At 40.8% G+C, this 27,594-nt stretch overlaps 1 protein-coding gene across 1 annotated transcript; it reads left to right on the forward strand.

Annotated features, from left to right (window-relative positions):
• Positions 1-555: 555 nt before the first annotated feature.
• On the forward strand, positions 556-17,444 carry slc6a5 (solute carrier family 6 member 5). The gene is made up of 16 exons (XM_012830658.3): positions 556-909; positions 1,931-2,419; positions 3,439-3,589; positions 4,309-4,440; positions 4,619-4,792; positions 5,605-5,755; positions 6,142-6,274; positions 7,262-7,396; positions 8,015-8,118; positions 9,204-9,328; positions 9,716-9,828; positions 10,906-11,037; positions 11,777-11,876; positions 12,815-12,915; positions 13,538-13,705; positions 14,926-17,444. Exons 1-16 carry the CDS (start codon positions 907-909, stop codon positions 15,076-15,078), a joined length of 2,364 nt encoding a protein of 787 aa, XP_012686112.2. The 5' UTR covers positions 556-906; the 3' UTR covers positions 15,079-17,444.
• Positions 17,445-27,594: the final 10,150 nt, after the last annotated feature.

Raw genomic sequence — 27,594 nt, forward strand, 5'->3', positions numbered from 1 at the left:
GACCCGAGCTTAAAATAGAATAGCACGTTTTACTCGCTTGCGTAAAAGTTTAACAAATGAGTAGTCGTTCATGAAGACCTCGCCCACTTTTCGGATTTGATCAATTTGGATGTCAGTGACGCAAAAAGAAACGTAGCCTTGAGTTTATGGCTTGTGTGCGCACGAACGCTGGAGTACTCTTTTCACGTTGTAGATTGAGATTATAGTGAACTCACCATGTGTTTTTAATGTTTAAACACATCCTGCAATAATTCAAACTAGCCAACAATAACTCACAAACTTAAGATAAAATAAAAACTACCCATGCCATCATAAAAAACCGTAATGCATAGAATACTGTATAGTAGCATACATATCACATCGCTCTTTTATATACAACATTCTAAAGCAGTCCCAAAACAGAGTACAACTATATACGTTAGGCTGACTTCAAATATGTGCAAAATAGCCGAGGAAAAAATGTACATTATAAAACAGAGTTAACATTATATCAGTTGTTTCCTGCCTTGTGAGATGTTTCGCTTAGTCTAAGTATATATACTTGCGCATCCTCCAAAACGAACGACAGATGAGCATCTATAGCCTACATATTCCCGCGGGACAAGTTTATTAATCAGGCGCGAACAAATGCGTCCCAAACACGCAGGCTCGAGCTTGCGTGTGACACGAGCCCACGTCTTCGCTTGTTGCCCCTTTAAAAATCAGAATTCAAGGCCAATGATTTATCAAACTCCTATTATCAAGAAAATGTCACGCGAAGGGCACCTTGCTATGCACTGACGCAAACCCGATCTTTCCCACAGAGATATAGAAAGCTTTGCACTTAGCACAGCCAAATTCAGTCTGCCTACAGACTGTACAGCTGTTTTTTTCTGCCTTTGACCTGTATACCTGCACTCTGCACAAATGGTGAGTACACTATGCAATTTTACCATTTCTTTTAAATAATGACGTTATGGTTGAGAACAGCTCAGTCACACATTATCTTTATTTGGGGATTTGTTTTAAAGATGACTTCAGGCGTATTCAGGTAACGAATTGCTCGTAGGAGTGAACTGTCCGTGGTGCTGAAAGGTTGCTGCCGTTGTTTTTACTTATTCACAGCAGAATCTCTTGGACAAAACTTTTGAGACCCGCTTCTTTTGCACGTTCCTATTATTTAACGGATTTTACAGTATTTTGGTGTTTTCCAAAGGAGCCAAAGGAACGTCCTCGTATTAGGCAACTTTACTTTTTATGCAGCATTATTATCTTAATCTTATTTGTATGCAAGATTTGTTTTATATTTGGATTTGGAATTATTCGAGACGAATGTGAAATATTAAATGTTGTTTAAGCACTGAAGTGTTATTTCACTTCTAATCGAAGTTAAATGTACACCAGCTGCACTTTTTTGTTGAAGGTTTCGCCACAATTACAACGCTTTCTATCCTCTTGGGCCACACACATATAATTGCTTGTGTAATTTTCCATGTTTTTACCGAGCCTGCACTCTTCGGTGCAGTAATACTGGGACTGATGCCTGCCGCGGGGGAGAGAGTCTCGGCCGAGCCCGGCAGCTTGTCTATTGCCCATAAAATCAGGGGATGTGCTGCGTTGAATGACAGCGGGGAAATGAGGCGTAAAATTAAAGAATCTTTCTGTAATGGTAAAAGCTAGGGCCAAACAGCGACCGATCGTGAGCTGAAAACCAAAGAACCGCAGCAAACACGGGAGAAGGGGTTTTAAACACGAGGAAAAACAACGATTGTGAGACGAGAAAATGCAATTTGTACAGTTATTGTTCAAATGTCATGCTGATTCAGCATTGGTCACGAATTTAGCCTATTCATTGAGGTATAACTTTATTTCTGAACTGGTCATATTTTTACTCTGCATTGTATGCTTTTTTGAAATAGCAGCCTATTAATTACCAGGTCTATTGTTTTAGGATTTCTCCGATCAAAAAGATATGTTGAGACAACCTGCGAACAGTCCCGCTGGTTTTGGCTCACCTTACCAGCCGGAAGGGGCGGTTGGAGTTACAACTAACAAACCAGAGAATGGTCATAACCTACCTTCCGACTCGCATCCAGCGCCACAACCACCGCCGGTCAACGAAAGGAAAACTTTCTGTCCAACAGAAAATAAACCTGGAGAAACGGATTCCAATAAGGTCTATGGGACGTTTAAAAACGCGGCACCAGCGGTGCCTGTTCATTCTGCTCTCCACATGGATTCCGCTGGTACCGCGCCGCCTCAGACGGATGGTACAACCGTTCACGGGAAAGCTATGTCCGATCCAATGGCTAATCAAGGTGCCATGAATAGCACTACGGAGCAAAACAATGCCACCGGCAATTGGACAACTATGAGCCAGACCACCATCATACTGGGCACAGATGGCAATACGTCTGTAATGCCTGGCACAGTAACCGGGGTAAGTTGTTGTAAATTAACGTTGCATTGAGGGGGAAAGTAATCAGTTATCCAGATGTTGTGTTATATATATAGGAAAAGCCTATAGGACTGGAACGAAAGTGTTTGGGTCCGTGTTTTATAAATATATTCTGCATTGGGTTTTAGTAGGTTATTGCACAGCATTCGTATTGGGATTTGTGTCATGCTTCTCACTGGTTCTGCGCAGCCGTAATGAAGTTCCCCTGCGTTGTGCTATCTCAGCACATTTGGAGTAGCTCTACTACATTTTCTAATAAGATGTCACTTCAATTTACGCAATACTGTTTTTTTTTTCTACTGAGACTGTATTCGTGAAAGCTCAGTGGTTTGAAAACGGTTTGGTAGATTTATTTGTTATGGTTGTCACTATTTTCTCCATTAGCCTATAAGAGCACCTTTGTTTGCCTAATGAACACGAAAAAGAATTGTCCTGCTGAGACAAAGACACCTGGCTTTTATCGAATACTTAACCGTTTGGTGTGTGTACTGTAGTATTGAACTGGACGGTAATCACATTAAGAAAATGTCTGTAAGCCTAGAAAGCTAGGACAAATGTAAAGAAATGCATTTTGTATTTTATTACACTGTAAGTTACACTCTTTGTTTATCGAATTTGGTCAAATTGCCTCCCGGTAGCCTACTCCCGTCCAGGTGAAGGTTTGTGCTGAGTTTCTGTTTCCTCCACAGGGGTTAGTTTCTGTGGCCAGTTGTGCTGGTTGATAATGCATTACATAAGGCTGCAGTATCTCATTGAACAATTCTAATGTGGCCGTTTCAGTCCAAATGAACAGTGATCTCTTTCACATATGGGCGCTTCTATGAGCAAACTTGATCTTGGTAACAAATGTATTTCATCTTCTTCTTATGCAGAGAAATGTTACAAATATGATGTTAATAACTGCTGTGTATTATGCTGACTTGCATATTTCGCATGAAGGACTGCTGGGTATGCAGACTTTGGGTAGAATCATGCCTAGTGAAATCAATTGTTTCCCGTAGGAGGATGACGATGATGACGAGAGTGGAGATGAGAATAAGGCCAGGGGAAACTGGTCTAGTAAAATGGATTTCATCCTGTCTATGGTTGGCTATGCAGTGGGCTTGGGAAATGTGTGGAGATTTCCCTACCTTGCTTTCCAGAATGGAGGAGGTAAGGGAAGCCAGCAGAAATTCGTGGCTACAACGGCTTCTGGCTGGAACTGGAAGCGCCATAAATTGTGTAACGTAATACTGCATACAACATGGCCCACATAAGCCAAAAGTGTACCCATTGGTGTAACGAAAGTCATGATTATAAACGCCCAGTTTGAAAACACATATTCTGAACTCCCTTTGAACACCTTGCACATCTGACCTTATGGAACACCTACTGTATCGTAATGTCCTTTCTGGTATCAGGAATATGGTTAAAATGAGTTATATTCGTTCCAAAATGCATTTGAATGCAAACTTTGCTTTAGTTTTTGCTGACCATGATGTCCCACAATGATGCTATTATAAAATATTTTTATTTTATTGTATTATTATTATTATGTTTATTTATTAGTGCTGTTTTTTATTATTATGTGTATTTATTATTGTTGTTATTATATCTATTGACAATTATTAAATCGTCAAATTTATTTTTTGACGCCGCAATACCAGTTTACTATCATTTAAATGAAAGGATGAGATGAATTTGTTTTTGGGAATCATTTTGGATTTATTTACAGCAATACAGTTGTTCACTGCTGTGTCTATAGTCCTATATGCTGTAGGCCCAAATATGCTAAACATTTTCACAAACGAAGTTCTTCAAGCTTAGTTTCAGAGAAGTCTAGTACGCCCTTCGATTTGTTTGTTTTTTCAGTACCTTTTGTCTCCATATAGGTGCTTTTTTGATTCCATACCTGACAATGTTGTGCATCGCTGGAATTCCGATATTTTTATTGGAGGTAGCCATAGGTCAGTTTTCCAGTCAAGGCCCAGTGTCTGTATGGAAAGCCATCCCAGCACTGCAAGGTAAACTGCGTTCCCACTGTCTGAAAAGTTTTCTTTCCCAGTTGATTGTTATCTCAACTCCTCACTAGGAAAAATAAAACTGAAATACACCCAATCTGTGAGTGTAATGATTAATGGCAGTGAACGTTGTATCTGCTTAAGAGTAATTAATATATCTCGTCTCATTCATTTATTTTAGGTTGCGGGATTGCCATGTTGATAATATCTGTCTTGATAGCCATATACTATAATATTATAATGTGCTGGACACTGTACTACCTGTTCGCTTCGTTGAAGGGCTCACTACCATGGGCTAACTGTAAGAATGAATGGAACACAATGGACTGTAAAGACAAAGACATGCTTCTATTAGGTAAGGATGAGCCGCGCTTTTTTTTTCTTTTACTAATGCGCAATGCGCAACCCGTCCTCCCACCTCTGGGCTTTCAGTAACCTTCTTAGACTGACACACTATAACCTGCAATTTGTCTGGCTGGGTTTTGTACAGATTTTTCTAAGAGGTAAAACCACTTTGCAAAGCCATAAACACACATGATTGTATAATATTGTATATTTGTTCTGATGGCACTGTCTATTTTAAGATGCAAAGTTGGCCAAATGTAGAGGAGGTATTATAGAGTATATTGACTATATTTATATCTCAATCAGTTTTACAGTAACGGTTGGGGATATGATAGTAGGAGAGCCTACCACACGTTATATATATTAGCAAATGTATGATGTGTGGACTCAAAATATGTGTTGGTGTTCGTAAGTATGCGTCATCTATCGAAATTAATCGAAAAAGTTTAGTTTTAAATTAAGCAAATCATCCAAAAAACGCAGGGCATATATGTTTTGTTTCAGTGAATTCAGCAGAAAAAATGCTTGCTTGACAAATTTACTGTAAGACGTTGCTGCACTGCCGCAGTGTGTTTGATCGCCTCCCTCTGGCCTTACTGGGTATTTCTATGTGTATAGCCTTTATAATTTAGTGGTTAGAAATGCGGCATTTCTTTCAGAGCAGTTTCGGAAAACCACAAAATTGCAATTCTTTGAAAAGCACTAGTGTGTTCAGCATGTCCAGCTGTCTCATCTGTAAACTTGTTTTTTTGTGAGCTCTTTTAATGAGCTGTCCTATTTGAAATAGACATTGCCTTACTTGTGGATGTCTCGTTGTGACAGATACGTGTATCCTTCGGGATAGGAACATTACATCTATAAAGAATTCCACGTATTGCCTGTCTGCTAATGCCGTTGGCAATCTGAGCAGACTTTTAAACATGACAACAAATGAGAACAAAACATATGTAAGTCCCAGCGAGGAATACTTCAAGTAAGTGAATCAATCAAGTAAGTGAATCAGTCACAACTGTTTAGTTTAATGTCACCTGGAGATTTTTAATAAATAAATAAATAGGGCCTAATAGAGGCACTTTTAGGGAATGGTAATATGTTTGACCAAAGTAGGCCTAACCTACAATTTATGTGATTTTGTATGGTTTGCCAGCATTTTTTGCATGGAGCACACTACAGAAAAAAACCTAGGCAACCGTTTCAGTAAACCAAGTAGGCAGAAGTCTGTGAAATGTGAAACATACATGTGAAAAATATGTCGTTTTTTGGCCCGAATAACTCATTGCTCTATGTCTTAAATGTTTTTCCATATTGAATATCTACCACTTATGTCCCATAAGCTGATTATCATTTTTCTTTCATCAGATACAATGTGCTGCACATTTCCAAAGGAATTGAATTTCCGGGTGATATTCGTTGGCCTTTGGCCTTGTGCCTGTTTCTGGCGTGGGTCATTGTTTACTTCTCTTTGGCTAAAGGAATTAAGTCATCAGGAAAGGTAAGTCGGTGTTTCTCATACATGTAAGAACACACATTCTTGTTTGATGAAGACTACTTACAGAATAGTTTGTATTGATTCATTCCTGACATTCTGGTGGCCTTTAAGCACACACACTTTATAACAGACCTAGAGGAAATGTAGCCTTTAATCACCATATTCAATTTATGGCCAAACTTTGTAGCCTGGGCAATGTGCACCAACAGATATTGTGAACAGAGAAACTCAGGGACTGGAGTGACAGAAAAAGTAGACAATGGTTCCATCTAGTGGATTGTTACATACATTGCAGATCTGATCGTGTGGGTTGTTTCACAACTGCAGGACCAGATAGACCAGGCTAATGCAATCCTTATCATTTGGAGAGACTACTACATGAAAAAGTAAAAAATGAAAAAAACATAGATAGATAAATAGTACCACCTTCAAATAATGTACATAACATGATCCTATATTACGCTTCACTACTAAATTAAAGATGTGGTAAGAACTGGACAAAAATGACATAGCTTCTGGACATGTAACTGATGATAGTGAATGTAGCTGATGATAGTGATAGATGAATGTATCTGATGATAGTGATAGATGAATGTATCTGATGATAGTGAATGTAGCTGATGATGGTGATAGATGAATGTATCTGATGATAGTGAATGTAGCTGATGATGGGGATAGATGAATGTATCTGATGATAGTGATAGATGAATGTAGCTGATGATGGGGATAGATGTAGCTGAAGGCACGATAACAGTGTTCCTCAATAATACTGTGCAGTTTACACACTTTGTTTCAACCCTTGTCATGGGTCTGTCTGGGTCCTTGTCAACAAATGCAGAAGATACAGACATAATCATCAACTATTATCCTTCAGATATACACCATCACTGTATGGCTAAAAGCATTTGAACTTTTCATCACAAAAATCACAGACTGCACCATAAGTCACGTTTGTCAAATACACAAACATTGCCATCTTTCCATCTGCAGGTGGTGTACTTCACGGCCACATTCCCCTATGTGGTTCTGGTCATCCTCCTTATCCGAGGTATTACTCTGCCTGGTGCATTCGATGGAATCATGTACTTCATCACGCCTAAGTGGGAGAAGCTCATCGATGCAAAGGTAGATATCAGTGTTTTATGCTTAGATACCAGTGTTTTATGACTATATAGATACCAGTGTTTTATGATTATATAGATACCAGTGTTTTATGCTTATATAGATACCAGTGTTTTGAGATACAATAGTATATTTGTTACATATTGTATGTTATTATTATATAAAAAGCTGTTCATAAAATAACACTTTTCCTACATAGCACCATGAACCAGCCTTTACATACAGTACGACATACACATATTATTTACTCCGTCGTGCAGCTGTGGCATAGGTGCACAGAGACATGGGTGCATTTGCATAATGGGTTGCGGGGTGGGGATTGACTAGTGTTATGTTCACTGAAATTTCCATTCCATGAAGCATGTTATTTGGTCTTGTACTATAATGACTCATCTGTTTGCTTCCACTTCAATATGCATTTTTTTGTAAAGAAAGGGCACCATCTTAATAACTTAATTAACTCAATAAGGGCAGGTGTAACAGCCCCACCTTGCCCCTGCCCATCCCTCCATGCATCCCTCTGTGGCGCGGGGGTTTCCTCTGTGTGGATGCTCTAGTAGTGATGTCTCCTTCTTGTCTGTGTGAGCACTGCTGCATAAACTGCTCTTGCGCCCTCTGCAGGTTTGGAAGGATGCTGCAACCCAGATTTTCTTCTCGTTGTCGGCTGCCTGGGGTGGACTCATCACACTCTCCTCCTACAACAAGTTCCACAATAACTGCTATAGGTAACTTAAGTCCTCAGTAACCTATTCTCATTTCTTCCCTGTGGTTGCTTGTAAAGGCAGTTATTGACTTGATCTTTTTGTTATCAGGGAATAGATTTCCGTGTTTGGTTACTGTACTTTGGCCAATAACAAGAGTAAAAGATTAAATAACTGATGTTCTTTAATAACTTTACATTCTGGTTTCTGGTTTAGTGTATTGTTAGTGCTTGATGGTAAACTGTAATTTATTAAATTTTTTGCCTTAAATCAGGAATTTGCACAGGCACATTTATTGCTATATGCTCCCAACCAAAGGGGTACTTGTGATATCTTCATGATAAGGGGAAGGAGAGGGGGTTCAGAAGTAAAACATAATACAGGGGTCAGGGGGTATCTTTGCGGTGTCAGGGCAGGGGCAAATGCTTGAAAATAAGATGGGGTTGTATTTAACTGAATGACCTGCACTTTGGTTAAAATCCCTCTGCCAGGATCCCTACCTTTAGTAAATCTACAAATAGAAAAGGCACTCTGTCTATGTCTACAAACACACCCAGTTCCCACCTTTCAGAAGGAAAAACGAGCCGCTCCATTTTCATACCTGACTGGGTGTCTGGTCTTTTAGTGAGCTCAGAAAATACTGAGTTCTTTAGTTCACAGACACAAATACTGACCCAACCATTAGTACACAGACACAAATACTTACCCTACCAGTAGTACACAGTATATGCAAGTTAAGAGTGTGGTTCCTCCTTGGACCACTAGAGGACACTAGTTATCAATTGAATCAGAAATCACCTTGGCCCAGTTAAAAACATCACAATCACCAGACACGGGAATATAGGACGTCAGACTTGTGTGGGTTCATTTTATCTGTGCCACTTAGAGCCTTAAAATTCTAAAAATGGACTATTTTGAGCAGAGTTACAGATGTCGCTGCTTTGTGGTATTTTGGAATAATTATCAAAGTCTCGCTAGTTTTGTTTTGAATACCTTGGGCGAGTTTCAGAGCACTCAGTGGAGATCTCTGCAGGGCACATCTATAATTCCCTCATAAGAGTGTGGAATGGCATCCATCTGTGATTTCTTCTTTCTCCTCTCCTCCATAGGGATACCATCATAGTGACCTGCACCAACAGTGCCACTAGTATATTTGCAGGCTTCGTCATCTTTTCTGTCATTGGCTTCATGGCCCACGAGCTGAAGGTGCCCATAGACAAGGTGGCAGATGAAGGTAACCAAAGGCATCCGTGTATGACTTGTGTGACTTCTGAGATGGAGGTTTTATCAGTAGTACCAGAAGTGTTGCAGTTATTTAGAGATCATGAATCATATAATCCATATGGCACGAAGCCACAGTTTGCAAACACAAGGCTGGCTTAATCAAGTGTTTTTGCCAGTTTTGAATGGCCTCGTGTTGCGTGATCACACTGCATGTGACAGGCCTTGTGCCTTGAAATAGAATCAAGTGTCAGAGTTCTGAGACACGCCAAGAGCAAATTATAGACAGTCAGCATGGGTACATTACATAGGCATTACACTGAGTTAGTGTTGATGATGGTGCCAGGGGAATTCTCACGGTTGGATTTTATAGACATGTGTGTTCTGTGACTCCCTCCAGGTCCTGGCATAGCCTTTGTGGTTTACCCAGAAGCCCTCACCAGACTGCCCCTGTCGCCTTTCTGGGCCATCATCTTCTTCCTCATGCTGCTCACGCTGGGGCTGGATACTATGGTAACCGCAGCCTTGTGTGTGTGCTTGTGTGTACGCTCATGCGTGTGTGTGGGTATTGTTATGGTAGTTAAGATCACACACGCTTGAAGAAGAGTAATGGGCATGTCAGAAGGCACAGAAAAGATGAGGAGAATGCTGTGTATGGCTTGGAGTAGGCTATCTGATTGGTCAGACAGTGAGTCCTGTATTTCAGCTGTGGATGGTTTACTCTACTCTTTGCTGAAATCTCTTTGCAGTATGATAGCCAGGCAGAGGTGTCTGCTGTTGCATAGCAACCTGCCCCCCCCCCCCCCCCCCCCCCCAGCACAGCTCTATATCACATAGGATTCTGTCATTTTGCAGAAAGATGACATTGAGTGAGTTCACTGTTGAGAGTGTTAAAAAAACATAAGAAAAGGTCAAAATGACGTCAAGAAAAGTAAGATCGGTAAGCAGTTTATAAAAGGCATGTGGCATCTTTGACCATTTTCTTTAAGGTTACACTTCAAACCCGACACTGGCTTTTAAAATTACATATTTAAAACCTTACTCTCATGGAAATAATGTTCATTGTTGATTGCTTTTCATAGAAAATGTAAATTGCTTTACTCTTACAGACATAAAAGACTGCAGACTCTCTACTTTACACGATGGCTTGGTCACTTCTTCTTATAATATGTAATATTTCACTGTTTGATACCCAGACAACATCTAATGGATTTACATATATGGGAAGCAATAGTCTTGTCCTGATAGTATCAGTTCTATGTGGCAGTGGTTGAGTACATCTGATAATTGTATTTCCCCACCAAACATTTTTGCTTTGCCTCTCAGCACTCCTGGGGGTGTGAGAGCTCTAATTAGTGAAATCTCTAGCCTTGAGTTGTGTGATATTTCACACAGTCAGGGGTGAGTTATTTGGCAGAGACCAGGGGCCAAGCCACCCACCAGAATGCACTCGTCTCACTGTGCTCTCTCTCTCTCTCTCTCTCTGTCTACAGCCACACTTTCTCCATCCATCCATCCATCCATCCATCCATCCATCCATCCACCTGTCCATCCGTTCCTCATATCAATTTTCTGTCCTCCCTCTCCTAGTTTGCCACCATTGAGACCATCGTGACGTCTGTGTCCGACGAGTTCCCTGCATACCTGCGCAAACACAAGCCCCAGTTCACGCTGGTGTGCTGCTTTTGCTTCTTCATCCTGGGATTCCCCATGATAACAGAGGTAACCGTTACAGCCACCAGGACTGCTGCCTTCACTGTCCGCCGGCGCATGGCACTTGCACAATAGCCAGGCCTAGCCTTAGAACTCTGTATTGGGGCTGTCATGTCTAACAAGGGCAGGTCTACAGTCATCATTCCTCCCATTAGTTAGTAATGGACAACCTCAGAAATAGAAGGGAAAAGGGACTGAGGACAGCGGGTGGCCTGTTTGAAAACCCCTGTTACTGCTTCTGAAGAATTAAGTGAAAATGCTCTGAAAGAAAGAAAAAGAGGGGAGAAAGGCAAGAAGAAAAAAGTATGTAAGTACATTTGAAAAGAGAAGTGAAAAGGATGTAGATTGGCAGGTGCTTATTTCCCTTGGTTTCCTCGGCTAATGAGGAACATGAATCCGACACAAAGGTTACTGTGACACACCTGCCGCAGTCATACTCTTGTTAATGAACAGAACCCCATAGGAATGGCAGCCAGAACAAACAGGCATCGTTACTATCACAGGAAGGAAACCTTAGTGCCATGGGACCACAATCAATTACGAGTCAGACATTTATTCAGCTATTAGTATTGTTGTACACAGCGTACAATTAGTGATGAATATCAGTTTTTTTTAAAGAGCAACCCTGATGCTGTCACTGTGACATGAATGGAGAGTAGTTGCTAAGTAGGTCATTGATACAACTGAGATTCAGACTGTGATTCTCTCTCTGTGTTTGTGTGTGTGTGTGTGTGTGTTGTTTTCACAGAGTGGAATGTATATGCTGCAACTTGTTGATACCTTTGCAGCCTCTTACTCTCTGGTCATCATTGCCATATGTGAGCTGGTTGGAATCTCATACATATACGGTGAGCCAGAGAGAATACAACTGTGTGTTTGCCCTTGCCCTGGGGGTAGTGATTTGTTCCTCTCCTTTGGCCCCTGGGTTGTACTTCTTTAAAAAAATAATAAAAAAATAAAATAAAAAAAAAGCTCATCATCAAATCTTCAGGTTGAACATAGGGAGGTAGTTATATTGTAATGCATAAGGAGTTACATTTGCAAAATGAATATGAAACTTTTCAATTTGGTGGAATCAGTGAAATTTCTACAGCAAATGCCGGTGTTCTACTGTTAGCGTCGTGGAGGGATGACCTGGACCTGGAGTCTGAATATGTAAAAAACTGGAAATTTTCGACTCCAGTTCCACCACACATATGTTAACTACACACTGCTGAGTTCTGTGTCATTTTAAAGGTTATTTTTGGAAGATCTGCATTTAGGTAATTTGGAGCTCCGTGATATTTCTGTGGAAATGAGCATCATGCTAAATATGCCTAAATAAAGAGACATCCGCATGCTGAATTAACTTGTCTGCACAAGCTCTATAAAGTGAAATGAATGAAAAATCACATTTTTACTCATTGAAATACAGCCATGAAAATAGACTGCGTATTTACTGTACATCAGTGACCACTAGGTGTCTCTGTTCTCATTCCAGTCATTGAGTGGCCTGTTCCTTGCTAAGACACATTATAATGTAGTCTTTTTTGACGGGTTGTTACAACAATATAAGAAACATGCGTTTTAAATTATTTTCATGTAAGTTATTGTTGCCACCTTCTAGCCTGTGTCTCTTCTTTTCTGGAAGAAAGCAGATTGTTTAACAGATTTTGTTTTCTTTCTCAAAATAAACTGGGTCACCTTTTCCATTTCACTTTTTTGTTAGTACTCTTTTGAATGGAGTCAAATGGATGTCTGATGGAGTTTCTTTGCCGTCTTCACAGAACTCCTATTTCTGTTGCAGGGTTGCAGAGGTTCTGTGAAGACATTGAAATGATGATTGGGTTCCAGCCAAACAAGTTTTGGAGGATCTGCTGGGCTTTTGTCACGCCATCCATTCTGACAGTAGGTCCAATCCATATATAATGGGCCATAACCACAGTACACTCAATTGCTTCCCATTTCCTGGCTATCCGCGTGGTGTACAAATCTACAGCACAAAAATGGACCACCTGTAGTATGTGTTCACCACAAAAGAAAACAACCCCCATTCGCTCCAAATTGCTTTCTAGTTTGAAGTAAAATTGCTCACAGGGGAGTTGGTTAATGCTTGTCGCAGAAAGTCTTATTACTGGAATGCAGTTGTACATACATTCTTGTCGGCTCTGAAAAGAAAACACACACTTAAAACTCACACACACGTCACATGGTAGTCACGTGTCCTCCTCTTTACCATGACATACGTTGAGTGTCAGTATGCAGGCGGGCTCCGTAATGACGAGCTCCCGGTAACAAACGACCTGTGGTGATGTGCTGGACATTCCCATGCATCAGTCCTATCTACCCTCCACTCTTCTCCTTTCCTCTCCTCTCCTCTCCTCTCCTGGGATGGCTCGTTAAGTCCAGGGGGGCTCGTTAAGTCCAGGGGGGGTTGCTTGTGATGCACGTCATGCTAATGTTGCTTCCCCTACCTCCTCTCTCTCCCTCTCTCTCTTTCTTTCTCTACCCCTCCCCCTCCCTCTACCAGTTTATTCTGGGCATTAGTTTGTACCAGTGGAAGGGGATGACGTATGAGGACTACACCTACCCCGGCTGGTCCATGGTGATGGGATGGCTCATGGTCATCTGTTCTGTGATTTGGATCCCCATTATGTTCTCCATTAAAATGTATCTCGCCCCCGGATCCTTCAGGGAGGTAGGGCAGGATGGATGCTGTTACTGTGGTATTTTCCTCATTCATTTTCATTTAGTTTTCTCTTTTAGATTTCCAATTCTTTTCATTTCCATTTTGAAAACATTGTCCTTTATCTATTTGGGTTCCTTGTAATATCTCTTATGCTTTTCCAAATGTTTATTTAAAGGACTTTGAATTACCTTTTTATATGAAATGTGCTATACAAATAAACTTGACCTGCCTACTAATGTTTTCCATCAAAGATAAGGGAGACATTCGCTTGGTGGTTTGTGTTGCACATAGTGTTGCAATTGGATGAGTTAAACTAGGTCTTTGGGCGCTGAGGTGAGCCACCATGCGTGAATCCAGTCCAGTGAAATGTTTTTAGGTTATGAGAAAACTAAGCCAGGATGGCGTGTTGTCGTTAACAACTGTGAAACTAACCTTTGCTGAACTACAGGGATGTGTAGATGTCTCTGAAATTAAGTAATAGCCATTTGATACTCTATACTCTATACTGACAATTAGTGTTCAGACAAAATGCCATAAACAGTACAGTAGACGACTGTTGTCGTAGCTCAGTGAAGCAAGTGTTCTGTTGTTTCCCATTCTGATTCTAGTTACATCATTAGATCGAGAAGTTGTGAGATCATATTTTAACACAGTTTCTAAACCCTACTGTAGAATGCATTCCACAACAATACTAACTTTGCAGCACACTTAAGTCTGCAAAAAAACAATATACCACATAACACACATTGATTAAAAACACAACACAATATGTTTTTATTGTCCTCTGTGAGTGTAGTGTGTAATGTAATCAAGCTCATGCATTTTTTATCAAATTTGTATGACACTGTATACCTGAGAAACAACTACAAATAATGTGGCGCTAAACAGATGTCTCAGTCTGTGTGGGAGTATGCATGCTGATAGCAATATATTGACCTGCTTCTTAGATCTAATGGCAGAGTGCTGTACTTGTGATAGCTGTAATGTGGACACTCACTGTGAAACAGCTATGTATATTTAAGTGAATACTTGTGAGAGACCTAGATTTAGTGTCCATATCTGCCTTGAGTGCCGGCATGCTTTATTCTTTTATTCTTTATGTTTCCTGCAGTATTCTTTTAAAGGGAAGTGTGTGAACCGTGTTGCTAGGTGTTGGTTTGTGCTGGCTGTGCTAGTGCCCTCTCTGTGTGGCTCTCTATGTGACTCTCTCTGTCTCTGTCTGTCTGCAGAGGCTGAAGCTAGTGTGTTCCCCTCAGCCCGACTGGGGCCCCTTCCTGCTCAAGCACCGCGGCGAGCGCTACAAGAACATGATCGACCCGCTGGGCACCAACTCCCTGGGGATCAAACTCCCTCCCAAGGACTTCCAGCTGTCCGCCAAATAGCAGTAACGCCACCCCCCGCTGCGCTCCATTTGGGATTTTGGGTGAGAGCTTGATAGCCCCCACCCCACTTTTTTCCCCTAACCTCCTCCCTCTTTACCATTCATTCTCTTCCTCTTCCTCAACACCCCCCCCCCCCACCCACACCCCGCCATTTGCTCCCCCTGAGGAGGGTGGCATTCCAAAATCCCACTCCCACCAACCCCACAGTTCCAACTCCTGGCTTTGCTTCCCTTCCCCTGGTGAGCACCCTTACTCTCCTCCAGCACGGAGCGTCTCTGCCTCCCTTTACACAGGCACACCGTTCACAGCAGAGCCCTCTCGGAGGGAGGGAGGTTTCTCACTGAGGCAATATGACAGATCACCTGAGGAGGCAGCTGAGACTGCACAGGCAATATTCGACTGCAGAGACAGTCGGCTGCCGAGCTGTTGGTTCTTTTGTTTTTGTTTTTGTTTTTGTGTGTGTGTGTGTGTGTTTTTATTGTCTTTTGTCTGTGCATGAGTGATAAGGAAACCACCCACTGATACATTGACAAAATGAACACTGACAGACAGCCGGGCGCTGGTGTTCATCCCATGCCAACCAGATGGAGATGTTTGATAGTATTCCACCTCAAACCTGATTTGGCAAATATAGATCCAGTAGACGTAGAGTGTGCAGTTAACACTGGTTTATTTTTATGGCAAATATTAGCTATGTACCTATATCCTCTGATATCTGTAACTTGTGCCTCTGGACTCCTATAGATATGCTATATTGCATAGTGCTAATTGTTTTTCAATTCTTTCCTTGATGGAGAAATGGGTACATCTTCGCTCTGTCTGCCAGGGGTAATATATATCAACTTGTTTATGAGCTATCAGAGAAAAAAAAAAGCACACTTGTAGCGTAGGAAGCACTAGCGTCGATTCATTCTTTAATCTTTAAAGCAAATAGATGCACAGGCAGCCATACAAAGTTGTAAGTATAGTTTTAAATGTTTAAAGTAATTTTCTGTAGCCAAGTAGCATTGGTGCATTAATGTATAGACAAAAGTTATTGCTTAAAAATATATACTGTGATCTCATCATCCAATCTGTCAATCCTTCTGATATACGCAGCTTGAAATCAGAAAAAAAACTATCTATATAGTATATATATATATATGAGTGATGTGAGATGTGTATGACAAACAATTTTTCTTATCAGCTGTTGTGGCTGTTTCTTGAAAAATGTACACTTTTAAAAAGAGTTATGTGTGTTGACGTAATGTGTGCTAGTGATGTTGAATCCCAGCAATGTTATGAGCAGTTGCTAAAGGTTAGTTGAGTAGAGTAGAGTAGAGTAAAATAGGATTAGAAAAAAAAAATAGTTTTGTCTGAAATCCTGTGGTAGATGTATGGGGACCACTTCTCCATTTGAACTCTTTGTCTCTTGTACTATGTATCTTCATGCAACAGGGTCTCAGGTATACTTGATTTAATTGGCCTTATTTTCATAGTTGTACAATAGACATCAATATTTGGGAACCTGGGTGTGCCTCCAGGTGCTCTTAAATCTGAATAATCAAACCACAAAAAAGCTGAGATCTGAGATGTAACATGATTCTGTGTGATGTCTGTGTAGATCTTAAAAATAGCACCCAAATATGTTATTTGATTAGACACAAGATATTGATAATGGTTGGCTACATATATAGAAAGTCCTTTTTCCCTTTAATGTTTTAAAGCTGGTGGGAAAATGCATTGAAATGCATTCAGAAATCTTATGCTCATTATGCGCGTTAGTGGCCATGGACGTTGAGTTACAATCACTGCTCAGCATCCAGTTGTTGTGGGAGGTTGTGATTACTGCGAGCAGAAGGACCTCTTTCTGTGTCTGGCTTTGGTCTTCTCTGGTCAGATTCTTCCCTGTGCGCTGACATCATCCCGCACCAATCACGGGGAGCATTCCCACATTCCAAAGCAATCGGAGTGATTTGTTTAAACAGCAGACAAGGGAAATGAGCTTGCCTTCGCAAAACGTAAACAGGTCTTGATTAAAATGGCCCACTGTTGATTCATGGGACCGAGAGTCCTGGAGGCATGAGCCTACCGAACGGGCTGTGGAGTTAATTGGAGTCTGCGTATACAATGCAAGCAATATGGCAGCCGTAACACTGAGATTTACGGGTCCGCTCGGGCCGATGCATGCGTTTTCATAGCCATGAAATGAAGGGCAACGCACAAGCGTGTTCCACTAATCATGGCTTAACAGTGCAGTGACATACACATGAACCTTGAGGGACAAGAGGGACAAAAAATCGCTTTATTATATGTGCAAAAATGTTGCTTTTCCCAGTGATGTTTAGTGTTCTTTATCTGTGTTTTGTTTTGATTGTCTGTATATGTGTGTGTGTGTGTGTGTGTGTGTGTTTGTATGTCTGCGTGTGTATGTTTGTGTGTGTGTGCAGCTTTAGACGTATCTAACTGATTTCATCAATACTTAACCAGCCAACCAGCTCCGGGCATGGTCCGATGCAGGCCGGTGTGTTGGGAAAAAAAAGGATGGAAGCTGTAATGTATCTGCAATGGAAGTTCACAGCATATCTGTGAACTGTTCTTTATATAGTACAGTATTACTTATTTAAATGGTTGCCTTTCAGACCACCCTTGTGGATCTGACCTGAAAATAAATTCTGTGACAGATGCCAGAGGGCTGGATGACTGAAGCAGCAATTCAGCTTCTTTACTTATTCATCAGTCTTCGAAAACACCAGTGTGTTCCAGGGCTGCTCCAGTTGTTCCAATGCAACTGGTTTAACTGGGACCTGATCAACCTAAAATTCATACTTAAAACAGTTTACCAAGGTCAATTCTTAAGGATTGTGTTATCGGCATCGGCCAATAGTTTAAAAGTTACCATAGGTGCTGGTTGGAATGCGTTTATCAGTCCTTGTGTTCATATATTTTGTCATTAGGGCCTATTCAGTAATGCTAATCAAATACTCTGAGCAAATAGTTATCTGGCTTGCATGCGCTGTTTGTGTTGCTGTGTTCCTTTGTCCATGTGTGGTTGTGCCCAGCCCTTCCCCACTGCCCTTGCATGTGTGCTCTCACCAGCCGCTTGAGCTGAGCTTCCCATCACTTCCGTCCATGAATGAGTGAGGGGATGATGGTGTGATCCGATTTTTCCCTTCACAGCGATGAAAGTCATCACTTTAATGCCTATGGGACAACACTGGGCAGTAGGTAACCAAAGAAGGAGAATGTCATGAAGCGTTCTAATGGAAGACGAATGTGAATGGAAATGGAACAAATATATTCCATGTGTTTAGGAGACTGAGATACTGCCACTCATGTTCCATTTAGTGGTCATTAATCTTTGCCAATACGTTACAACACATCTTCAGGTAACCATTGGCCTTATAGATGTCCTCTGATATTAAACTATTGTATGTATTTCCAACATAAAGATACAGAGTAGCTTATAGCTGTCATATATATCAAAACTCAAATGTAATGTATGTTGTGTCTTTTGGCACTTTATTGTGGACCTATCACTGCATAGGTTAAATTTCTAATTACTTGGGTAATGTCATAAATTTCTGTGTTCTATGTGAGGTACACCTGCCTATGGATACAGACATGTACCTCAAACAGACCATGACATTCTTTGGTTTTAAAATAGAGTATAAATATATAATGAAAAAAAGTTTTAAATTCTGTGCCAGAAAAAAAGAGAAAGTTATCATATATGTGAAATGCATAGTTTATTTTAAATGTCATTAATTATTGAGGCCCTACCTCAGATTTTGTATTTATGTATAGAGATGCAATTAAAGTATAGTATCTTTGCCAATAATATAATAATAAAAATACCATAATTATCATGAAATGTATAACCTCTAAATCAATAAATAAATGTCAATGTTTTCAACTTAAATTGTGTTGGTATTGGTCTTCTTGAATGTTTACTCAGTTGTTCACCACGACTCCAACATGACCATAATGCACAGTGTGCAGTAAAGCGAACTTCATTTAGGTTTCAGAGCACTCCTCTAAAGTCAAAAGACCAGCAGATTCTTCTCCATGCTGGAGATGGGTCAAAGAACGGATTTTATTCTCAAACTGTCTGAAACTTCCAAAGGCAGGTAAGGTGAAACTCAGCTCTGATCGAATATGCCAGCAAACTGTCATGAAATATTTTCCCTTACCATGGCGGTGGGTCGACATGTACTTCTCCGATAGTTCTTAGTAAAAGTGTGTAGCTCATGTGAAGTTTCCCATCTACTGCATTATACAAACCATGTTATGGTTTTAAAATCTGATACACTGGTCCCACATTTACAACACTAGCCTTTGTAGTTGTTAACACTACATCATGTTCGCAGGCACAAAAATGTTCTGTAACATACACACACACATACAATATAACAGTGTCTCCTTCGTCGGCTAGGTATATCATAGGAGCTTGTGTTTGCATTGCACAGGTTTGTTGCATGTCAACAGGATAATATCTCTTGGGAAGCGGTTCCCAACACAAAGCTGAGTGCCACCGCTGTGATGGTTTATCAAGTCCTCATTATGCAGAATGCTCTACTCCAGGCGTTGGGGGAGCAGAAGGAGTTGTTTGGAACATCTGGAATGCCCATAATTTTAATGATGCACTCCCTGTCTACACGATCATTCATGCAGATCCTACAGTATATAGCATCAGACAACTTTTAATTTCTTTCGTCTTGCACACTGAATGCGGCATAGAAATTAGGCCTAGAGTACTACAGTTATATTTGATAAGATGACGGCGTTGCCCCAGCCATGAACCCCTTCTGAAGTTAATTTTTAACACAGCATCTGCAATGCATTTCTGATTTAGCTTTCTTGTGATGTCTTTTCGTCAGTCTTAGTGAGTGAGCGTGGAGTGACGGAGCGCTGCTTAACAGTCTCCGCATGTTCTTCGCTCGCAAGCTCCTGGTGTTTGTCTTGTCTGGACGGGCTGAACTCCACCACGTGGGCATCACTCTGACCACGTCCGTGGACCACGGCACTTGTTTGTTGTCAGTCTTCTCTTGACAAGGACGTCACTAATCACTGATGCCTTCACATCATGGAGCTCCCTGACCTTTGCCAGAAAGACTGTCTGTGAAATGATCACCTGGAATGGAAGATGGAATCTGGTCAATTCAGGGAAGGGCAGTCATTGTTCTAGGAGGTGGACCATTTTCCACAAATTATTTATTTTGCCTTTCAATGCAAAAAGTAAATAATAAATCACCATTTGTTCAAACGAAAGATAGGAATAGTTTCTTAATTAACATTAACTTAATAACAGTCAGTACTTAATACAAATACATTATATTACCCTATAGACTCATATAGTGGACTGTTTCGAACATCCCACCTACATATGTACAGCTAAGTTGTAGCTTAGTATTGCAGATGTATTTTTAATGTACGGTAAGATAAATGAAATTGGTATTCTGCTCTGGTCGGCAGAGATAGAGTTGTAGGGGGAATTAAAGAAGGGAGATGAGGGCCAGACAGACTTGATGCTCATGGCTTCCCTCCGGAGAGGAAGCTCCCTTTGATCTGTGCATCTAGGAAGACTGGCCTGTAAGTCTGTGCATCATCTCTGGCCCACGGTTCTGCAATACATGTTTTGTACATTCCCAGTATAACAAAACACAGGGCCTACCAAAACAGAAGGTTTCAGATGTACTATTTATTGGAATTGCCTAAGTCTGTATATATATATATATATATATATATATATATGAAGAGGGAGGATGGGAGATATATATATATATATATATGTGTGTGTGTGTGTGTGTGTGTGTGTGTGTGTGTGTCTATCTCCCATCCTCCCTCTTCAGTTTGGCCATCTGGTCATTAAATAGTGTTGTCATCTGTAAATAAGTACCTTCCCGTGAATGCTAATGCTTCGGGAACAGCTGGTTTAGATGGCATGCATTGTAACAATCAAAGCCTAAAATTCTCTCTCCATTAACCCATAATAATGATAGCCTTTCTGTATGTTGTGCCTCAGCTGTTGATCATAATATGTTAATCCGGTGTGATATTAAAGTGCCATTAGTTGAGCCTCACCTGTGAGTGGCTGCCGTCAAGCCACTGAGCCGTGCTGATGTGAAACAATGTGGTGTCAGTTTGTCACCTCCCCTGGAAGCTGTCACTAGCCGCTTTACCATTTTGAGCATATCTGCGAGCTGTCGGCTGTGTGTGCCGCACTGAAGGAGTGTGCTGGTAAACAGGTGTCCACTGAGCTGCTGCCCTTTCTCCTGAGTTCACAGAGGTGATTGAGGATCCCTGTGAAGGGAGACAGGTCCATGTAACTCTTAAGAATTTGAAAAGCCCTGGGAACGGTCTTAAAATTCAATGCAATGCCATTTTCTCTCTCTCTGTCTCTCTCTCTGTCTCTCTCTCTGTCTCTCTCTCTTTTTCTCTTGAGCAGTCCTAGCTCTTTACTCAGTTCATGTGTGGACTTGAAAGTACAGGGACGCTTTTTTTCTTTACTCCCCACCTCCGGAATATGGCCAGTTTTCGTCACACCAGAGACTGGAATGAAATAATCAAGGTGAGCATGTGGGAAGGTCTGAGGTCTAAATCACTGTCTGAATGTTAAAAGCAAATGAAGCTGCCTCTACTGGCGCAGCAGGTGCTGTGTTTCCAACAGCAACCTCCCTTAACGTCTCCACATGGATGCCTCTTTGATGGTCTTTGTCTTCCCCAGTCCCATTCTGTTGTGCTTTATTATATTTGAATGGATTTATTTCAGGTATTTGAGTACCACAGGAATTATTCTCATTCACGCATGTATAGTGAGGTAAGAATTAAGAGTATGCTGTAGAGGTAACGTGGGATATATATATAATTATAATATAATCTATATGATTATTGTTAGCAACAGTGCTGTGATAGAAGCTAGCATTTTCCCATCAAACTCTTCATTCTAAAGGATTTGCCAATCAATTTTATGGATCACAAAAAAGATCAATTTCAGATTATTCCTGGCAGGGGCTGTTTGGCTTTTCTGTGTGAAAGTAAGTGCCATTCCATTTGCTTTGCACTTTGCAAAAACATTTCTAATTAACCTTTTGCATTACCATTCTACATTACATTCTTAGGATTACCTTTATAGTATGCCACACCAGAGTTTACAGGCAGAGTTTGCATATGTGGTTTATATACCAATGACTGTCTTTTAAGCATGCTTTTGTGAGACTGGATGAATGTACAGACCCTGTTCAGGTTCACAAGAGAGGAGATGACCATGTGTATTGGACACTAATATCATAAGGAGCCCAGGCATTAATGGTTTATAATTTGATGCAACAGTATAAAAAAACATCTAGTAAATAGTGGTTAAACATAATTCTCACCATTATGTGTAGCTGAGGTGAAACCGGGTTGCAGAAAAGTATGACACATGCACAAAAATGATACACAAAATGTATGTCCCCTAATGAACAGTTTTCAGTTATATGCAGGAAAAGATGGTAAAATTATTCATGCTTTTGGCTGGGCACCTCCCACAGCGGCCAAACCTCTCACTGTCACATGCGAGTACTCATCCCCAAAAACCTAGCGTAAGTATGATAACAACAGGGTGCACTACAACCATCATACCACAATACTCAACCATACTTAACAACAACAACAACCACAACAACAACAACAAAGATACCTTCATGAGCATTTCACTGGACACCTCCAAAAGGTCTGGCATCCCAGATCCACCCACCTCTATACTCATGATAGGTTAGGACACATGTCAGTACCAGGGACAACAACACCTCTAGCTACACCTTGAAAATATTTCACATGTACATCTCAGTGTCTGAATGATTCACCGCCTAATTGTCTAAACATTAAGAATACCATGGCATTCATGTATGTTTATTTCCCATAGGGTATACTGACCAACATTGAGTAAGTTGTAACTTTGAGGTGGAATCTAGAGTAATACAGTATAAACTCCCTTTGGAAATATTGCTTATATGCATTCTAGTGGGATCTAGTCATTTATGAAGTATGTTCTAGTGGTTTTGGAAAGCTGGGGACATAAAGGATAGAGCCCAGCTCTAACTTATTATGTCTGCACTGAAAAGAATGGGGATTGTAAGAAACAGCCCCCTGTTCATTAAAGATAATGAAACACACATACATCCTAAAGAGCCTTTCAACAAAGACAGACTTGGGTGGACACACTGAGGGTGCTGGTTTCATGGGTCTGTATGTGTGCTACGGCGTGCTCTGTGATAACATCAGACCAAGAAGCCACTCTGAGGGTGTTACCTCACCAGCTTCAAAAGGAGAAGCAGCTGTGGATGAATCAATGACATTCCTCTCAGGGAATAGAAGAGGAGGGGGTATATATATCGTGGGCAAAAGGGTAGGGGGGCAGTTTTAAAGAGGGTAATTAATCAGAGCAGGGAGCTGAAGATTGCGCGCATTCTGAAGGAAACCCAGGAGCATCCTCACAGTTATTGTAAAAGTGATTTATTTGCTCGTGCCAATGTGAGTGTGTGACGTAGTGATATGGCAACAATACACTGCATTATGCAGTTGCCACGGTGCTCACTACGCTGTATGTAGGGCTGATGGAGTAAGTGGTGCTTGGGAGGAAAACACCCCTGGCCATGGAAGATTATGTTTCGCTCTTGTGCTGCATATCAAATGATAGGAAAGGCCTGCTTTAAATGTTCCTTCCCCTTCTGAACTAAGAACAGGAGTGTGAGGTACCCATTGAACCGCCATCTCTTTCAGTCTTTTCCCCATCTGGCCCATGATGCATTGTGTTTGTCTATTACACCCACTTGAGATAACAGATTATTTGTGGCCTGAAATCAATGGGTGCCGAGGACAACAAAACCTCCATAAATGAGGGTGTCTGTCTAAGGTTGCAATACACAGGCAATCCCTCTCCTGATAATTACTCTGTTTCTTCTATGGAGCCTAATGAAGGAAAACTTTAAATGTCAATGAATGGTAAATTGAAATCCTTTCCTGCCATTGATCCCGTGTTGGGGGGTGTCGCGTAGCAGTCGGCTGCGCCCAGTTCCCTGCAGGCCTGGTTATTGATGAGTCCTGGTACACAGGATCATTTTAAAACAGGAGAACATTCGCCTTCCCCACAATGCGCTTTTGTGCACAACATCATACTTCAATCGCTGCTTTTTAGGATTCAAACATCAGGGGTTGAATTTTCATGAGACTGTTTTCTCGACCGTGGTGCCTTTTGTATGAAACGTGATTGTGTTTAGTTTTAAATGTGCTTGTAATACTAAATAGTACTGGGATTCTGCCATGAGCGTTTGTAACATAAAAAATCACGTCATATCACATTCATCAGAACTTCAGTATTTAAGTGTATGGGGAATTGTGTCTGTAAATGGCTCCTGTGAAGGCAAAAAGAAGAATTACCCTGTCTCTCTCACACTATTACATTATACAAGACATCTGTTGAGTCAAACAGTTTTGTCATAAGAACCATTCCTCATTCCCTGTCTTTGTGCTCGTGCGGTGCAGTGAGCTGTATAATTTGTGATTGGTCTCTGTCTATCTCTCCACCTGTTCACAGGAAATGTTACAGCACAGAACTGAAGAAATATCAAAGGTTTGTAGTTTCATGCTGGTCTAATGTCTTTAGAAACAGCTGGATGCATTAAAGCTCAAAAAGATAGAACTTTAAACTGAATAACTTAGCAAAGACGCAGATGAGTTTGTTTTTGAGTGATTACAATGTGTGTGGCAAGAGAAGAGGATTTGGATTTTCTACATGTTTTTGTCATTCATGATTGTATGAGCAGGATTGATCAGAGTTCACATAATCTATAATGTTATGCTGTTAATCAGTTGCCACTTAATATTTGGAACTTTTTTCAACAGCTTCTATTGTACAAACATTCAATCAAATTGTGAGCTTGGACAAAGTTTGGGAGTCATGGACCAAGGCTGGTATAATACAAGGTATTACACAACAAGATTGTTTATATATATATACTCATCACTGTATCTTCACTTGTCTTATCCTCACACAGATGCTGAGTGTAATCTTGCTCTAAAGGCTAAAGGGTTAAACTTGGGATACCTTTGTCAGAGCTGAATTCTTATTTTATTTGCTGGGCGTTTGCATCATGGACTATGATTAGATACCTCCACTGCTCTACTCTACTGTCATACTTTGCTAACACCTCTCCCAGAAGGGTGGCAGGTGTAAATGAATCGACCTTTGTATACAAATGAGAAGCAAATGCTATGCTTGCGTGAACCTGTCTGGTCGTTTCAGAGCTAGAGAACAAAGAGTAATACAGCTATTGGAATTTCATTTCTAAAATGTCAGATTGAAGACCTGCAAGTAACTCCTTCTCATCTCCTCTCCTACCCCAAAAGAGGACGAATCATTCTTCTTCAGTGATCAATTTACACCTAGAATGGTTAAGCCCCTAAACTATGTGTACTGATGAATTAGCCAAACATGGTGATTCATTGCCTCCTATTGTTTGTCTGCATATTACTGTATTTCTGGATATTCCCCTATATCCCCAAAGGCCATCCCAATAAGCCAGTGCTCTATTTTTGCATTGTTTATTCTCCTTTGTCTCTTTAAAACCTTCAGAAATGAATTCTGAGAGCTGATTGAACAATAGCAGAAATAAGAAATCAACATCCATTGTGCTGTCATTTAGTCATCACTGCACTTTACACAGGGGCGACATAACATCCCCATATTCTCTTCATTACTGAGACCACTGCCCATTAATATAGCTCTTATTGTCCTCTGTAGTCCTTTCTTCTGTCTGAAGGCTTATGTTGACAGGGAATGGGGCCAGTTGTGTGTAATATGACCAGCCTGTTTACAGCATCCTCCCCTAATTCACTGATGCTCCAAGTGTCGTGCTCTGAAACGTCATATGTCAGCGGTGCTAGATTAGCTCCCTAATTGGCATCTCATCTCTCATTTTCCCCATGCTGGCAGAGGAGATGAGACTCTAATTCTCAGAGCCAGGTCTTGGGGTAAAGCCTGGTGAACTACACTCCCCGCTCAGTGTGAGCCTCTTATCTCCTCCTGGAGTGTTGCACCCCGTCACCAGGGCAGTGCTGCTTTCTTCTCAGTACAAGTGAGGTCAGTTCTGAGAACTGCATACGCATTATGCTTCTCAATAACAGGAAACAGGTTGTTTTTAGATCATAGTAATTCCATGAGCATGAACTTGGTCATCAAAACATGCACAACATTACAAGTAAATAGACAGCTTTCCCTAAAACTGTTCACATACCTTATTTGAGTGCACTCTTGGAGAGGTAAAAAACACAAGGGGGAAAAGGGCATACCCTTAATATCCATGCATACAACAGTACTATAAGGGCTACTTTTTTTTAAGGCAGTGAATGCAATGAGTAACAAATTAGGAAAATAATCATTGTCAGAATATGCAAACTAATATAGTACAGGTTGTACAGAAACTCAACAGTCCTCCCTCTATGCAGCATTTTAATTGAGACCAACGTTTGCAAGACCTTCTCATTTGTTTATTGCTTGCGGCAGCAAAGACGTCTTCACTTGTGCTTATTTGTATTAATGTATGTAGCCCATGGGCTTTATTACACTTGCAAACTGTACTCTTTTGAGTGTCTAGTGCATTAAGATTTCCGGCACCACTGGTAAAAACGGAAACTTCATCATGCAAGGCTTATTTTAAGTTATCTCTTTGATTTGTTGTTACTATCACCTCACTTGTAATTTGCTTGGATAAAAATGTCAATGCAAATTTTTATCTTTGCTGTTATGCAAAATGATGAGATTTAACACACAAGAAAAGTTTTGTTTTGTGATAATACAGGTGCTTTCAGAAATAATCCGTGTTCTGAAGAAAGCTGGGTTGCACAGAAGGATTCTAAAAATGGCAGCTAACTAGTTCTGAGGATTTCAGATGGGCAATGGATCAACTCTGTAGACTGTGACTGTCATGCATGAGGAGGAGAATTTCTTTGCTTCAGAATAGCTCTCACACAGTGTGTGTGTGTGTGTGTGTGTGTGTGTGTGTGTGTGTGTGTGTGTGTGTGTGTGTGTGTGTGTGTGTGTGTGTGTGTGTGTGTGTGTGTGTTTGTGTGAGAGAGAAGGAGACATGGGCATGTGCACATATTCCCATCCCCATTTTTTTAACTATTATATTTACACTTAGAATTGTGTGTTCCTCCCAGATATGAAGGTTTACACACGCACAAGCAAGGTAAAGTGAAGACCATTTAGGGCAAATAGGTAGTATATTATATTATACTTGAATGCTCTCTCCTTATCCAATATCAATTAATGAATATGTATCATGTATATACCATGTTATGTTTGTATGTACTGTATACATTTACCACATGTATGCTAGCATGCTTATCCTGATACGTGTATGAATTCATCTGCCATGTTTCTGATTTCTACCTCTCTCTCCGGCTGGCTCCAAGCAGATGGGCCCCCCCTTATGAACTGAGGTTCTGCTCAAGGTTTCTTCCTGTTAACAGGGAGTTGTTGGGCCATTGTGTTTG

This window comes from Clupea harengus, chromosome 6 (genome assembly GCF_900700415.2).
Source record: "Clupea harengus chromosome 6, Ch_v2.0.2, whole genome shotgun sequence".
In the NCBI taxonomy this organism is placed as follows: Eukaryota; Metazoa; Chordata; class Actinopteri; order Clupeiformes; family Clupeidae; genus Clupea; species Clupea harengus.